The sequence below is a fragment of the Bactrocera latifrons genome, unplaced genomic scaffold, assembly GCF_001853355.1.
Source record: "Bactrocera latifrons isolate USDA-ARS-PBARC rearing strain unplaced genomic scaffold, ASM185335v1 scaffold_62, whole genome shotgun sequence".
NCBI classification, from domain to species: Eukaryota; Metazoa; Arthropoda; class Insecta; order Diptera; family Tephritidae; genus Bactrocera; species Bactrocera latifrons.
In genome coordinates, this window is record NW_017537290.1 from 801,845 (window position 1) to 820,357 (window position 18,513).

Consider the following 18,513-nt stretch of genomic DNA (forward strand, 5'->3'; position numbering starts at 1 on the left):
TTAAGGATTGGCTTGTAAAGTCGTACTTTATTTTCAAGGCTAAGTTGAGATCGCTGACCTAAAAGCCAGTACATTTTTTTAGTTTTAAATTTGACCTAACAATAAAAAATTTTTAATGAAAATATAGTTTAACTAAAGGACCCCTCCACGCTTCACTGTGACTGATACATAGATAATACTACTACCATCTATATGATTTCTATTAGTTGGATTATAACAATTAGTTAATGAGATATAGCATATTAGTGAAGCAACTTGTGTTAGTTTACAAAATAATTGATCATAAAAGCATTTCATGTGTTAATAAATCAATGTTTTTCGGCGGAAAATATTGTTTAATTTGGGCTCAGGAAAATACACCGTTAAAAAGATATTTGCTAAGCTGGAAAAAGGCGAAATAAGCACTGAGGAGAGGTGCCTCGAAAGTTCATAATCCCACAAGAACAACGAATAACTGATTCTGAGAGTGTTTGAGTGCTCTTTAATCGTAATAAAACCGAATTTTTGCGTTGGTGTGTGACAATAGATCGACAGTCATTCTAGTGGACTGCACATTATGAACCGGCTCTCAGACGTGGAAAGACGAAAAAGTCGGCTGGAAGGTTATGACATCAGTCTTTTGGGATGCACGTGGTATAATACATACTCAACAACTGATTACTGAGCCAGTTATAAKCCATTTCCCTGCGTATTTGGTTGCAGTTCTTTTCTACTATTCCAAATATTTAGTAATTGTATTATTTTTGAGAACAAATATGAATTTTGAACAAATTTTGTTGTATTAGATTTTTACATAAAGAGATATAAAGGATCCTATGTCCTTACTCTGGTACTAAGCTACCACCCCMCCGCCACGTGTAACTAACGCAACTTTCTTTTATATATATAGATTGCGCTATCCATCCAAAGAACACTTCAGGGTTTATAAAATATGAGTTTGTTTCTATTTTGATCTCCTCATTTGAGTCAAATAATTTAGCAACGAGCCACTTTTTGAGACGGAGTAATAGGAAATAGTTGCTGGCCACCAAATGTGGGGAAGAGGGTAGGTTAATAGTTAATAGCGCAATTCCTTCAATTTATCGGTCGTATCACAAGGTATCACAAGGTAGGTAAGCTGAGTGAGTCAACCATGTATCCTAATAAACTATTATGTTAGAAACTTACATTTAAATTATTTTCAAGTAAGTTAAGGGGTCCCGGTGGTCTAAAACCCTCAAATTAAGGGTGCTTTCTGTATTTTTTAAGGTCTGAAAAAAGAGCAATCAATTAAAAATTTTTACAGTTTATTTATAAACTTATGTAAAGTACAAATATATTTTTTTGTTAAATAAAAAAAATGTTTAACAGCATTAAAAATGGCGTTCCAAAACTACTTTTTCGGCGTGCCGGTGATGAAAAAAAAACTTTTCATCCGAATCACTTGAAATTTTGGGACTACAACTAAAAAAAATTGAAAATTAAAAAAATTCGCGCTTTTTCCTATAACAGCTGTTTTTAGACCAGTTTTAGATCGAAAAAAATCGAAGTTCTCAAAATTAAAATTTGATCGTATATAAAATATTGATCTTATAAACACCATATTCAAATTTCAAGTGATTCGGATGGATACTGGGGCCATTTTATTATACCTGTGATAAGAGTTCTCTGATTTCTTTTTGTGTCGGAAAATTAACACTGTATTTTTAATATTTTAAAAATTTCAAAAAAAAAATATACATGTAAAACTTAAAGTAGTAATTAAAAATCTGAATTTTTTTAAAATAACTTCTATAACATGAAATATGTGAATTTTATAATTTTTTCTTTTCATCAGTTAAGTGGTGAATAATTTTGGTTGCAGGTTTATATGGAAATTAAAYACGTGCTTTAATATTGTCTCTTTTGTATTTTGTTGATTAACATTTCCGAAAAATTAAGGCCATCAAACGCAAAAAYCGCAACCGAAAGCGAAACCAATATTTATACACTTTTAACTCACAATTCCTGTAAAACTATGTGAGGAATTTCTTTGTTTCACCAAATGCACATAATGTGCSAGATTACATATGCATACACTTATATATGTATGCGCATAACAGTATATATAGGAAGTGCACATATGAAGTATTTACGAAAATTTCCATTACTCTAGTAAAATTTCATACATGTATAGTATGTAGTCACAAAAAAAAKACTAGTTTTGGATCAGATTGTTGGACAATTTATTAAAGCTTTAAAAAAGTTGAAAAATGTGATTAATCAAATATCAAATTACCAAAGGAWAACAAGAAGCCAAAGACTGAGCTTCTGAAGAACGGCTATGAAAGCTTATATTAAGGATTTATTTGCATTACATAATACCTTATAGATATCTATGTRTGTACATTGTATATAGGTATGTTCTCCGCAGACGGACAAGTTTCTTTAATAAAGTAATTGTCTGACTTAACCTCGGGCAAGTATTCAAACACATTTATATACATATATATGTACATACATACATATGTATGTATATACATATTTACTTAAGTGAACATGTATCCACGCATGACCAAGTGTATACTTAAGCATGAATGTTTAAATTCGACTTTTACTCTTGCACTACTTCAAATGAAATGTGAAGAAATGAAATGAAACGGAACAAAATGAAACACGCGAAAGCTATAGACATATTTGTGAATGCATGTACATATACGAAATGCTAATCAACGTTGAGGCTAAATAATTCACACCCAAAAAACAACAACAAAACATTAACGACGATACAGCAGCTATAATAAAAACAGTAATACTTTACGGCGAAGATGGCAGCCAACAAAGCAGCTAAAGCAACATTAGCAATCCGACTAATGCACTGAAGYAACCAGAAGTAATAGTAATAGTAACAACAACAGCAAAAAGCCGTGCCAATGGCAAGCCGTGACAGCAACCAAGAAAGAACAACAACAACACACATTACAAAAGCAATAAATAAAAAAATAAAACAAAAATACAATATGTGTTGTCTGCGTCAACAGGAACAACAACAACAATTGATAGAGCAGACTACCGATCAACCGACCAATGATTATTCCGAGGCACCAACAGACCAACAACTGGAACGGCACCAAAGGGCAAAGGAAAATCAGAAGAAGACAAAATTGTGGAAACAAAAACAATAACATAGACAGAGCGGCAATAACAAAATTAAATGCAAATAAATGAAAAAGAAAAATATTAGCAGCAACAACGAAATCGACAGCGCCACGGTGTGGCGATTTAAAAATCGAAAATAACCAACGAATGGATATTAACAAGTTTATGGCGTTGCATTACCGACTGACTGACTGACTCTGAGTGACGGGCAGCGGCACAAAACTGCATAGGCTACTACAAACATACACACTACATACATATTTGTTGTTTGCATGCTTGTGTGTAGCGTGTCTGTAAAAGCGTGCAAGATTAATACAATATTTTATGCATACATATAAATATGTAAATATGTACACATGTAAGTGGATGTTAACACTCATGCAGAGATTAACGCTTGGGCTGAGTTGGAAATGCACATTCATTTACTTTGCGCCGCGATTATGGCAATAATATTTAATAGTGTATGAGAAAAATAGTTGTACTTAAATAGCAGGCAACAATAACAACGAAGAAAACATTTTTAAAAATAACTTCAAGAAATTCGTAAATAGGCATACACTCAGAAAACGCAGCTTAAAAGCGAGCCATTAAGATTAAAACATACGCTCACATATGTATGTACATATGTGCAAACACATTTACACAATTACCCGTTAAGTAAGCAGCCGAAATGCAATAAAAAATCAAGTCAAGGTCAACAAACTGTAGTCGCTTGCTTAACAAATTTTGTCAATATTTTCCTACATAAGTCAGGTTAAAAAGAACATGTATGCACACTTAAGTACTTATGCTTTCACAATGTCACATACAATAAAAAACCTTAAATAATTTCAAGTTTTTTTTATAGTCAAGAAGAGRAAGAGTATGTATTGAAACGCTTTGGAAGATTCTTCAAGTATTTTGTAATTAAAATTAAAAAGTTTTATTCTTTGCAGACCCTCTCTGCCACCCGGAAAGAATCATCGCAGACCATAGAACAAATATATCTACTATAATGAACACTATGGCAAGTCGRTTTAGCCAAGTTCGTCTGTTAATTCGTCTGTCTGTATAGTCTGTATATATATACATACGTGAAGTAGTCCCTCAGTGAGGATGGATTTATGTGTAGAAGTTCACGCAAGTGAGGAAAGTTCTATGAGCGYCATTCACTTGAGAGTGGCCTTAAACGATTCTTTTACATATGGCTTAAGCAGCTCATGACTTCCGGTCTTAGACCTAGCATTCTCGGAGTAGCCAAAGAACATCCGTTTGAAGGCGAGGTAAAGTGAGAAGGCCAATCATTCTTCCCCCCAATGAAAAGGAAACAACAGTCTCGGATAAGATACTCTCCTTTTGGTGACGATCATGGCAAACGGATTAAGGATTACAATTTAAGGGAGTGCATCTGAAATATCCGGTCACTTAATTGAGAAGGCGCCGCTGCACAACTGGTGGATGTCCTCGTAAAAGCACAGGCTGACATCACCGCCGTCCAAGAAGTGCGATGGACGGGACAAGGACTGAGCCGAGTAGGACCTGGTAGTATTTACTAAAGTGGAAATATAAAGGAGCGCAAATTCGGTGTGATATTCTTAGAATGATGAAAAAATCGTGTTTGGCGACTTTAACGACAGCGTGCGTGGGCAAAGAAGGTATYTTTGGCCCAACGGCTCCATAATGAAACATTGCCAAAAGAGTTGAGACTAATCGTCTTTGCCGGAAAAAATGAAGTGTCGATCTGAAATTTTGCACACTCCCATTGTATGACGTAAACAGAAACAATCCAAAAACAATCTTAGCACAAATGCATCATAATACATAACATGTAAAGTATGACTCATGACTCATCGGGTTTTAATGCATGAAACCTTAATAGCCATGTTGGCCGGGGAAATGGGGTTGAAGTGACACATAACTTTGTTTGAAATTTGATAGTTACTACATGTAACCACCCCAGTTAAAGTAATGCATATCATTAAAGGAAGCAAAGCTAAGTGAGCAATGCGTTTGAAGCTTATTTTATTTTTGTTTTTTTCATGGTAATAATTTAATTTTATTTCTGCAAAAAACATTCGTAAGTTTACTTGGTTCCTGCGACGAATTAACACTCCATTATTTTCAACGTTTGTAATAAAATTTATTATGTTATTGTTGTAGCAGTAATGCAGACCCTGTTTRAGTGGCTAGGCGAAAGTTAGTTATCATCAAAACACTCCGGATGTACAGAAATCGGTATTTTTCGATGGGTTCGGATCGTAGGGAAAAATATGTAATATAGCCATGCGAGAGCTGATTTCACGCAGGGCATTTATTTGGTATGTCGAKGTCGATTCTGGAGAGGTGGGAGTTTAACCTCCTATAATACCAAAAAGAAGTTGTAACAACAAAAGAGTAACAGCAGAAAATATTCGTGATCCGTTCCCACGACAGATGCGTCTACACGTATGGAACGGACCCCAACTTTTTTCCCGCCAAGGGGACTATTAACTAGGCAGAAATCCGCCGCTACTACAACAACATTTCTGAAGTAATTCCGAAGAATAGTGCMGAGTTGACAATCCTTGTTAAAAATCCGGTTCCGCTCCRGTTACTTAGACCTGACTGTTGTGCGAACGACAAACTCCTCTTTTTAAATTCTTTATAAGAATTTATTTTTCTTAATACGAGTAGAAATTCAGCCATTTAATAGTGATAATGGCTAATTTTAACAAACCACAAAGATTCAGTATTTTTAAATGGGACGTCAAGTGACTTACACTAAATATTTAAGATCGAAACAGTGTCAGAAAATATTCTTAAAATAATTCCAAATATTGCYGCTGAGGTGGCAGATCTTGACCGTGTACGTTTCGGTTATATGGATCCGTTCATCTTTGGTTTGCAAGCCTGGATATGGAGAATAGTTCGACAACAGATTTCATTAGTTCTCCAAGCAAGCGTTCCACCAAATCCACAATTAGCAATGTTGTGAAAACTATCTGTGAAATGTTGAGCGAATCCAATCAAAATTCATTCACTAATAACTGAGAAAGGTAAGAGTATAACAAGAATAAACGCTTGTGCTGAAGTTTCATAAAAACAATATTGAAAATAAGTAACTTGTTTAAGTTAATTAAGAAAATGATTTAATCAATGATACTCGTAAATATTTTCAAAATATCTCAATAGTTTAACAAATTGGGTTAATCAAATGGAAACAAACATAAAATCCATATACATACTTACATATGCTCATTAATATTTTTTGTTAATGTACACAAATATATACATACATCCATGTACATATGTACATCCAAAAGTTGAACGTGATTCATGATTTCTTATACTTAAACAGAGCTAAATGGAAATATTTTTGTTCAATTAGCTGATTTATTTTTAATAATATTGCCTTTCAAGTAAGTGTATACATACGTTGTTATCATAAATACAGTTTTTTGTATAAAACGAAAAGCAGTATATGTAGATGATTTCCTTTGACGTTTTCACAAGAGAAGAAGCGGGAAGGTTATTTTCTATAAAACAGTTCAGATAAACAAATAACTTTATAAATTGTATTTAGTGCGCAAATACAAGCATGCATATTGCATACACCCATACATATATGGATGTATGAATGTATGTACATTTGTCATTTGCAAGATTGTTTGTTGGCTTGCTTTCCACTGAAATTTTGCAACCTAAATCCGGCTAAAAAATAAAATCAGCGTACACGTCTGAAATAGCAGCAACACTTGGTAGATGATGAGTAAAAGTGCCTCCGCAATGACTGAATTAAAAACAACAACAACATTAACATAAATCATTGTAAATTTCACACACGTTTTAGTGGAAGCGATTGTGTACAAATTTGATTTGTATGGATGTGAGTAAAAGTGCAAACAACGCTTGTATGTAAATTATGTTCACAATATACAAACATGCACACATATGTACATATTTACATACACATAATATATATACATAGGTAAACGAACGTCCACGTGAATGCATTTTTTGTATTCACTCAAGTGTAGTTTCCCATCATGGGAGATAAGGTGGCACTTAGATAGATAGACTCCTATGTATGTATATACTTACATTCATATATACAATTAAAGCAATCACCTTCGGTTTTATTGTTAATTATCCGTAAACAGCTGGCACACAACTGAGGCCAAGGAAATGAGCGCTTAGAATAATTAATATGAAAGAAATATACGTAATTACAGCGAACAAATTCTTAAAGCATACTTAAATAAACGTTTTAATAACAAATTAAAAAAAAATAGGCAAAAAATCACAAATCACGTACGAATAGCAGAAAAAATTGAAATAACCAACAAGTCTAAGTAAATAAATAAACAAAAGAGAATMAAAAAGCAACAGACAGAACGTGAATGCCGGCTGCCATGGCCACCACAAGCGCCACGCCGCAAACACTCACACCACTTTGGRGAAGTATAAATGTCTGGCGAAAACGAAATTACACAAAACTTATTTGATTAAAAAAGGAGAAACGTAAAAGTCAGAGATCGACGAGTCACTCACTGGATACCACGATTATTAGTGTTTAAGCATTTGCAGCTGATATTTTGTAGCATACACTATTTGCTGGCCCAMTGCAGCTACACTTTCATAATTCACACAAACTTAACCTCATCTACCAGGAAAAGATGGCCGCAATGCATGGCGGATGTTTACATGTACCAAAAAAAAAAAGAGATGATAGATATTCTTTAAAAAAGCAAATAATATTCGCATATTTTTTCATTTACATTGCGACCAAGAAGTACCCGGAAATTGTAAATAAATGCAAAATATTTAATTATTCATCAATATTAATTTTGACGCCTTCAAAGTAACCCTAACCAGATGTAATACAGTTAATCCCCGTTGGGTTGGTAAAGGTCATTTGCGTTGTTGTCGAGGTCATTTAAGGGGATGCCCATGAAACATGCTGTTTCGACGGGGTTGTTGTTGTAACGGCAGAATTCTGCGCTAGGGTCACTCGCGTTTCTCGCGGCAACTGGAGCTCTTCGTCTGCGATAGGTGGTGATTTGACTCCAAGAACGCCATTCACGGGAAGGGAGTCGGTGAAGGTGTTGATGGCTCCACTGTGAATGACGGTCAGTACCTGTCGGAAGTCAGTTGCGTCCGAAGTGCGGTCGGCGTACTGTGCGACGTCGTCGACGTAGTCAAGGAAGGACGTTTTGATGCTCCTAGGAGGCGGTTCCGCTCCAAGCAGATGGCTGCAAGAGTGATTCCTACTTAAACATCCTAGCAGGAACTGTTTGGATAGGAGTTCATTATGCTCCTTTACAGGAAGCACAAGCGTCTCACTCTGGAGGTGTTCTATGGGAGACATCAAAAGGCATCTCGTCGTGGTCCGGAGTGCAGTATTCTGACAGATCTGAAGTTTTCCCATCTGCGTTCCACTGCATCCGGGCGACCATATTGGTGCTGCGTAGTTAAGGACCGGCCGGCCATTTTCCCACGAAGCCGGTTCTACGCACCGGAATTGACTCGGATTTTATCCGACCAAGTGCTGTTTTTTMGGSGTACTAACCCCGTTTGGATCGGTGAGTACTAATTTCTCCAGACCTCGAAACACTTTTCATAAGCACTTTTTGGGATTCGCAGTTCCTCCAGCACATTTTGTTTTATCTCTTCGATCGACTGAAAACGGGATCTACGGAGCGGCAATTTCCGTTCGAGGAACAAGAARAAAGCACACGGAGCCAAATCTGGTGGATATTGTGGTTGATCGATSGTATTCATTGAGTTTTGGCTTTAAATTCGGTCCCAATCATTCTCTTTTTGAAAAAAAAAAAAACAAGAGCAAGAACCCGTTTCATATCCAAAATATATTCTTCACTTTGTTAATATTTTCATCAGCTGAAGAGGCTGAAGGTTGCCCAGAACGATACAGCAAATTCTTTTTCGATATTTGGATCAATTGTAAAAATAAATAATTAAGGACAGTCCTACCTACTTAGCAAAATACATTTATTTGAAATATCATTTAGCCGCGGAATTTAATTACAATTTCCGGGTGCTTTTTTGKCACAGTATATAAATTTCTCTTWTGGTGGCGGTCAGAATTACACAACACTCGCTTTAGATTCTGGGCATCCGACATAAGTTTAGCCGCATTTACCAAGTTTAAAATGAGTTAGTTTGGGGAAGTACCAGACCGAAGAATGCGAATGTACCGAAAAACAAGAAAAATTTTAGATTTGACTGCACCTTCACAGGTTAAAGTTTTGTTACAAGAACTTGATATTCATGATTACGTTTACAGGGCAGCTATATGCTACATATTATATAATGGTCCGATATCGGCGGTTTCAATAAATGAGAAGTTTCTTGTGGAGTAAAGGACGAGTGCGAAAATTCATACCGCATACATATATACAGACAGACGGTTTATACATGTACATATGTATGTATATATACATATGTATGATATTATGTGTAAAACGTATAAAGCCTATGAACTAGATACATACATGCTTTTTGCACGATCTAAATGCTGTCTCTTATACACATCTCATATGTATGATATTATGTGTAAAACGTATAAAGCCTATGAACTAGATACATACATGCTTTTTGCACGATCTAAATGCTTTGACACAACATACATACAAAGGTTTTACGTTTACTTTATAAACAAAAAGTTAGAAGCATATGTATTAAAAAAAGTGACAAACATTAAATAGTTAAGTATAGTTTTGTTAATTAACAAATTAGCTAATATAGTCAGCGAATATATGTAAAAAATCCCGCTAATAAAAATTTAAAAATTAAACATATAATTAAACTGCGAACGGATAGTGGTTGTTGTTATTTGTGATAACGATTTAAAAGATAACAAAAAGTTGTTTACAGTCTATGCGTTGAACACGAGTAAACTTATATGATACACTTTTAAATATACAGACACACACATATTACTTATATAATCTAATATAACTTTATCTTTGCAGTATTTCTTTTATATTCAAGAACAAATTCGATTTACCTAATGTTTTGTTAYGCAGAAGTGTCTTTAAGTTTGCGCTTAAACAATCGATAGGTCGGCCTTAAAACTTAAACACCACATTTGCTTAATATTCATATTAAATAGTTAAAAGTACATAATTAATTATAGTTTTCGTAAAAAATTTAAAAAATTGCAAACTCCTGTTGTTAAATTTTTATTTATAATTCTATAATCTAATACGCAAAATTCTAAATTGAGATTTCTCAGAATAATATATATGAATATGTTTTGAATATACTAACTTGGCTACAATTTTTACAACTAATGCCGTTTCACACGTACAGCTAACGCTATCATGACTCATTATACAAATGTACATGTTAATACCCATAATACCAACTCACACACCAGCCATCGCTTCCCGATCGTGATTGTCAAAAAGCGTAATCAACAACGAATGCCAATGAGCTTCGCTTACCAAATACGCAAGGGGAAACACTTTCGTTTATCACTGCGCATTTTGATAAAAAATAAAAAGCAATAACAATAAAAATACATACACATGAATAAGCTTTTTTACAGTGCCTGTGTTTTGAATTTATTACGATAAGATGGGTCCATTATATTTGGTGGACATACATACATTTTGTATCGTTACCAGCAATAAATTGGTGAAAATAATAATTCAARTGAAAATGTGGTCCAGTTCTTACTATGCACTGAGATTAAAATATTCTGGGTACGTATCTCAGTTTAATAATCTAGTCAACTTTTACGTTTTTAAGTCTTTGTTCAAATTTATATACAATTTTAGGCACGTTTTAATGATTTTAAATTTCCCATCGGTAGCATTAGGTTCCACTAAAATCGTATTGATTTCACTCTGCATGTGTTTGTGTTTTATCAAAAGACATTTGACTTTGCAGTGCGTGGATCGCCACGCCAATCGCAGAAAAAATCAAAGAAACTTTATGCAAATGAAATATTCAATACAATTTTAACAATAACATGAGGCAAACTCAAGTTTATTGTAAATTCATTTGACAAAAATTTATATAATGCTACTCACTTTAAATATCCAACGATGGTTTTCACTTCGATGCATATTCATTCGATTGTTATGTAAGCGAAATCAATTTACAACCCAAAAACTACCCAAATTTTCTTACATGTGAGCATTCGCACTTGTTAAAATCTATTGATATCACAATTGATTTTAATCAGTAGGGAATGATAGTTTGTAAAAAATATGGTAAACAAGAAAAAAAAACGTTAACTTTGGCTCAACCGAATCTATATTACTCTTTACCGTGTGTTTTTTATAACATAAAAGTTTATAAAAACATATTTATATTAACTTTTTTGCCATAGGGTGTTATAAATATGGTGGCAAACTTAATTTACTCTGTTTAATGACAAAAAAAATTCTTTAAACAAATTTTTGTTTACCGTAACGTAACGTTTTTACATTTTCTTGTCCCCATATGTTCATAGTATTTTATTAGAGTCGCATTTGAATACTTTAAATTAGACGACGAAAAAAACAATACATAWAGATTGTTTCAACAGAAAGCTTACGAACTTACCTTTCGACTGCAATACTGTTCGACCAGCGATGTTCTCGCATGCTTCATTTAATGCACCAAAATCCATAAAATTTCTRTTGCGCTATTCATGTTTTCTATAGCATTTTTCTGTCAACAGCAATACACTTCACCTATCCCCTATATTCCATTCAACATTCGTCTTCACCCTTCTGTCACACTTATTGACTTAGCATTAAGACTTTGTGGCAGATCTTAAAAGTGTTTTCGTACCCAATATTTCTCATATCCAATCGAAGGCTTTTCTTATACAAACTTATAGCTATGTAGTATATAAATAGGCAACTAAAATACACAACGTTCTTGCACAGCTCATGAATACAACTGCACTAAAGCAATATTACAATTGCACGTCGATCTATCCCACATTATCAGTTCTTTTATATAGACAATTGTTGTTTTAATCTTCCCACCCCTTCACATGCGATTTTACACCATACGCCGCAGTACTTTCTTGGCTGCTTTTATGTTCGGCACCAATGCTTTAACTTCACTGCAATCGTCAAGGAACGGATGCCGTAGCAATTCATCAGCCGTTGCACGTTTATCGACCTCCACTTGCAAGCAACAATCAAGAAAGTCTTGTAAACTGGGACTCAGTTTATCCCAGCTCTTAATGTCAGGTCTACCATTAGCCGCAATAAGATAGAGCGCACGAAGCGGTGTCTCATAAAGATATGGTGGTTGACCTTCAATCATTTCTATTGCCATAATACCAATTGACCAGATATCTACTTTCTTTCCATACTTCTTACGTGTAACGACTTCGGGAGCCATCCAATATGGTGTACCGACCATAGTCTGACGTTTTTCATCACCTTCAATATTTGCGCAGAAACCGAAATCGGTCACCTTTACCGAACCATCCATACCTAATAACACATTATCCGATTTAATATCACGATGAATGATACCTTTGGAATGTAGAAAACTTATTGCATAAAGAACTTCACGGCAAACGCACGCGATCTGTCTTTCCTTCATAACAGTTTCCGTGACAACGTCAGTTAGTGGACCACCATCCATATATTCCATTATTACCCATAACTGATCTTCTGGTTCAAGTAGATATGCATCCARGAAATTTACTAAATTTTTATGATTGAAGTCCTTTAATACACGTATCTCAGTAAGAATGAGATCTTTTGAAGACTGATTTTTAAGATCGATGGTCTTAACTGCAACTTGCGCCTCGGTTTGCAAATCGCCTGCAATGAATACAATGCCGGAAGCACCCTTACCCACCTCTTGCGTAGTGTGATAGCGCTCGCGAGGATCGTCCATATTGCAAATAGCTCGAAGTTCTTCATAAACTTCAGCGTCTGTCTTCTGTGCACGTTTATCTTTTGATCTACGCAAAATTGATTCCTCAGCTGGTTCAGTATCAGCATCTGTTGGAGCCACAGGATTGAGGATAATCGTATTAGTGTTGATCTTGTTCAAAGGTTCCTCTGCATTGATAGTTGTAAGATCAGAGACTCCGCGCGAAAGCTGTTGAGTTACCGCTCTAGGCTTTGGTTTTAAAACTGGTTTAGGGGGTAAGGTTTGCAGTTTTTTGGCAGGCAATGGAGGACGGTCGTCACCGGTGAATGATGAAATTGGTTTCAATGTTTCKCGTTGCGCTARTAAATTTGACTCAAGTTCTTTGATSACTTGATTCAATCCAGTCATACGGATGGCTTGTTGATTGTCATTGAAACTACTACTATTGCTATTTCCACTGGACGATGCACCACTTTCCCCAGTAGAGCTTCCTCCTCCATATAACTCATCATCATCGGATTTATCTGGATCATGTGATTTGTGTTTATTTTTGTAATTCACATAGTTATCTATTTCTTTTGATTCCTCGTGAATTGCCTCCTCAGTAATGAATGGCTTAAATACATCATTGTCCTTTTTCTTAATGGAATAGTTGTAATATTTAACGGCATGGTAGGCAGCATCAGGGTTTTTATCCTGTTCATCGCGGGTAATTTGTGCATTCATGAGTCTTGTCCAGGACGCAGGCAAACCTTCAAGATGCCCCGTCTCTTCATTTCTTGACACATGATAATGCCGTTGGAAATTGGTTGGATTACCGATTTCTGAGATAGGTTCCTTCTTGCGACCAAACCAACCTTTCAGACTTGTGAAACTAGTCATTTTGACAATATGTTTGTATGATTAAAAGAAAATATTTTGAATTTTATTCTTTCTTTTAATAATTTTAATAAAAAAAATGTTTACTTTACACGCAATTTGTTAGTAGCGCACACCTAAATTTGCTGATGTTTGTTACTACCCTTAATTTTCTTCTCTGTTAGCTCTAGTGTTGTGCTGTTGCTTACTAAAATGCGTGACTCACACGTAGCTTTTCAATAGTATGCATAGTGGCGATCAGTCTTTAAGACTCGAAAATATATAGAGTGCATTATATCAACTACTCCACGACTAATTCTCGTACTTTTGACTCTAAATTTTTAGTTTATTTTGCATGTAATACTTTATACAAAATACATTCTATTTGTGTATGTTATATTCCACTTTCATCATATATGCACATTTCTTTCGTTCWTAAGCAGTTTAATTAATCACCAATTACGATTCAATTATACACAAACTCGTTTCTTCATTCACATGAATTTCACATGTACTAGTTACATGTTTTCTTATCTATTAATTTCYCAGATGCATTCAATTCACTTCCCTTCTCGTTCTGTACAATCACACTGCATCTTTTTCAAAGAAYTTTTATTTCTGACTCCACATTCCGTCTTTGCTTATATTTTTATTTTATCTGACTTTTCTTCACTTATGCACTTAGTACTTTTGTCTCCACTGCTGGCGCATTCGTGTTTTACACAAAGGAGTGGCACTTCACCTTCATTACTTCTATTCCTTCACTCACGTCTTGTAAWATATTTATTACATCTTTATTCCTTGCTTAATTTTATTTCATTGCTCGTTTATTAACATTTTATTTTATTTTATTTCATTACAGCCGAACATAAAATATAGGAAATTGGTTGTTTTTGAAGATACGTTGTCATTTATTTCACTTGAAATTTACACTTTTCTCGATTGAATGTCGACGAACGACTGACACCGCCAGCGATATAATTTGTTGTTGTTGGTTGATTACAGGGATGCATGTAATAAATTTCAAACTATATCTAAAATATTTATTGATCCTCAGGTTTAGCTCATCTAATGTTCACAGAATCGTATATAAATATAAGTTTTAACTAAAATTAATTTTTAATTAAAAAATAAAAGAATTATAAAAACTGGGGTTCAGCAACCCTGATATTATTTGTTAAATATGCGTCTCACTTTAACAAACGGCGATCAGATACCATTTAGGTGAAGCAGAGTTCCTTCTCGCKCAAAAGCGAAACTTGTCGATAATGAAGTTTTCCAAAGGTGCATAAAATCAAAATCAGCGCAAAAAATATTAATATAATAATATATTTATTTTATTTTTGATTCAAATACGAATTATACAACTGTACAAATGAAAAACTAAAGTCTACAAAAAGTATTTTAATTTTATCTACTTCCTTTAGTAATACAATAATAAATGTAAGTTAATAATTCAAATGTTCACCAAAGAATTTTATAAAAATAATATTGGCTGGTTAAGCAGCTCTTATTTCCACCGACGATGTAGGAAGAGCAAAAGGAAGCGGATATTCTCTTCTCGGTTTCTATTCTTCTCAAACTCCAATTATGCTAAATAATAATATTTATTGTTAATATACCGATGATTTTTTAATTTTGAGTTAATGAAGTAATGTACATATATACCATTTACARCAAACAAACAAGGAATTCCCTGCAATATAATATTAGTATAGCTTATTAATGGTTAAAACAAAAAATTAATAACATAAATAACATTCGTAAGTAAGTAAGTTTTGAAATCTGTGATGTCTTTGAATGCTCTATTTATGATCATATAATCTTATGTGTACTCCATTCGTATAGGTACATTTGTATATGCCGAAAATAAATTAATTTAAATATATAGATAAAAAAAGTATATCTGAATATGTGTCTACAATTGTTAACATATCAACATCTGGACGATATTTTACTTTCACACATAATTAAGTATCTTCCTCTATCTTCGGGACCGTAGTCATACACATATGCAGCACAGACATATAGATATGTGTACATATGTAAGTATATTGTTAWTAATACCAGAGCATATGTTACCCTGCCTAGAAACTTTTTTATGTTCATGGGAATATTTAAACAGCTTCTGAACGAGATGATTAATTCAACAGATGAATGTAGGCATTTAAAATCTGGATATCATTTGGCATAMGACTCAGTTATTACTTTCAGTTTAATTGAAGCAGTCGAACTGTACGGAATCAAGTGCCATAATCTTCTTAAACATCCAAATTGAACAGTTAGGTTTAAATATTATTATATATATTTTAGTAATAATATTAAGTGAGGCCCTATSTTCCACTTAGGAACTACGGGAAAATATATATATAATAATAATAAATATTATATTAATTTTCAGATGTGGTTAAGCACGATTTGTCTGACTCTTACCATTTGCATAATGCKATCGGACTCGGCAGCTGTACCCAATTCGACTGCTGAAGAAGTGCTAAAAGATCCATCAAATGTATCGCATGATTGTACCAATGTCTTGAAGTTGGAGCACATCAATCACGTTTTAAGTCGAATTGATACCAGCGTACAGAGTCTAGAAGAAAAAGCACACAATTGGGCAATCTTTCGACACCATATCGATGCGTGGAATGAGCAAATCAAAGCGTTAGAACACAAWTTAGATTTGGTTAGGCGTACACAGGACGAACAGCAAGCATATGGAAATAGATTCCTCAGTCTGGAATTCACACTCAATCACATATTAAGCAAAGTCGTATATCTGAGTGATTCTTGCAATGCGCAGCAAGGCGTCGCCATACGATCACCAACACCCTATAATACCCGTGCGAACAGCAATGACAATGACAATGGCCGTGACACTACGCAACAACAACAGCAAAATCGAGATACCAACGAGCTGCTATATGAGCATATCGCCTTGCTGGGGGACGTRAAGCATGCCATCGACGTTGACAAGCAGCTGCGTGGAGAGCTGTCGACACGTCTCAACAATATATTGCGACATGTGCAGAACATTGAACGCGATAATTGTCGAAGCGAAAGACGGCACACAACAGCGAATGCCAACAATAAAGTCGCTAAGCTAATGGCGCCTATTGGCGGTTGCAATTCAAATCAAAATGTTGAAAGAACGCTAATATCTGTGGATCAACAGTTAACGAGACTACTCACACGACCAACAACACCACCGAAAGAATTAAAACAAATACACACATTAGCCAAAAAAGATGCACAGCAATTGGAAAAATTGACAAATTGGATGAATAAAATTGATAAGCAATTAATGCAGTGGCGTGAWGAAAGTTCCATGGGTTGGCAGCAATGTCAGACCATGTCCGGTGAGCTAACCACGTTCACTGAAAGTTCGGATTTGCTATTGAAACGCATCGAATTTTTGCTACACGAAGTCGATGAAAAGCTAGCGAAAGAACCGTTGCACAAAACGGGATATAAAGACGATGAAGTTGATGCAGCTGAGCATGATGAAGATACTGATGCAGTTGACACGGAACAAGTTGATAAGGATCCATCTAACGGTAGTAATGATATTGAGCGTGAAACATCAGCAGAAGAAAACGCTGAAGATGAGTCGGCGGTAAATACTGACGAAAACTTAGATGAACCTACAGATGCAGATGTAGGAGAGCAGACAGAGCGGATAGACGTTCGCTACGATATTGTTGGTGAGTTTGTACTAGGGAGCTGAATCTTCAGAATGTACAATTTGCATGAGAACGTTCAAAAGAGATTTAAATTTAATTGCTGTATATTGAAATTTTTTATAAATATTCTAGATTTTTCGCAACCCAATAAGATCGGTTGTCATGAGTTGTTTGGTCCATCAGTCGATGGGGTTTACAAATTTTCGACACCTGAATTAAATGAAGCATCACGTGATTTCAATGAACGTTACTGCGCATTTGCAACTGACGGCGCTGCTTGGACCGTCATACAAAATCGTGGTCCCTATATCGAGCATGAGAATTTCAATCGATCTTGGGTTGAGTATCGAAATGGATTTGGGATGCTCGACAAAGAATTTTGGTATGGTAATGAATTCATACATCAACTGGTTGATCGGGATGACTATGAACTGCGCATTGAATTAACGGATTTTAACGATGGTAAGCGAATTGTTTTCATTGTATGTATGTATGGACATACTGTTTTTTTTTAATTAACAGAACATTTGTGGGCCGAGTACTCATTGTTTCGTTTGGACAGTGAGCGCTACAACTACAATTTGCTAATTGGTGGCCATAGCGGTACAGCACCCGATGCAATGCATTATCACAACGAAATGGACTTCAGTACATATGATCGACGCAACGATAAGAGCGTAGATGCTTGTTGCTCATGCGCTACCGGTTACGGAAGTGGCTGGTGGTTTGACAAGTGAGTGTGCCTAAAATATTATGAAATTTGCTTAATACAAATATATTAATGAAAAATTATCTTTTCCATATATGCGCATTATAGCTGTTCGGAAGCGAACTTAAACGGTATTTACCGTCCAACACCCAATGGACACAATTTCGTCGGCATCATTTGGGAGCAATGGCATGGTGACTACTCACTATATAAAACGCGCATGTTAATTAGACCAAAGAATCCATCGAAACAAGTAGAAACAAACGGGGAGCGTAATGCACATAATGAAGATCCATAAAAAAATCTTGTGAAAAACGTTTATGAAAAAAGATTAAA

The 18,513-nt window shown here is 34.9% G+C and overlaps 2 protein-coding genes across 2 annotated transcripts in view; one reads left to right on the forward strand and one right to left on the reverse strand.

The window, feature by feature from the left end:
- Window positions 1-14,753, reverse strand: part of LOC108975181 (serine/threonine-protein kinase PAK 1) — a 25,070-nt gene extending 10,317 nt beyond the window's left edge. The window contains exon 1 of the mRNA XM_018943514.1: window positions 11,650-14,753. Coding sequence (XP_018799059.1) covers window positions 12,097-13,812 — 1,716 coding nt within the window. The 5' untranslated portion in view covers window positions 13,813-14,753 and the 3' untranslated portion in view covers window positions 11,650-12,096. The remainder of the gene's footprint in view (window positions 1-11,649) is intronic.
- A 1,243-nt stretch (window positions 14,754-15,996) lies between these two features.
- On the forward strand, window positions 15,997-18,497 carry LOC108975150 (angiopoietin-2). The gene is made up of 5 exons (XM_018943462.1): window positions 15,997-16,069; window positions 16,190-17,489; window positions 17,601-17,930; window positions 17,991-18,201; window positions 18,286-18,497. Exons 2-5 carry the CDS (start codon window positions 16,190-16,192, stop codon window positions 18,473-18,475), a joined length of 2,031 nt encoding a protein of 676 aa, XP_018799007.1. The 5' UTR covers window positions 15,997-16,069; the 3' UTR covers window positions 18,476-18,497.
- The last annotated feature ends 16 nt before the right edge of the window (window positions 18,498-18,513 follow it).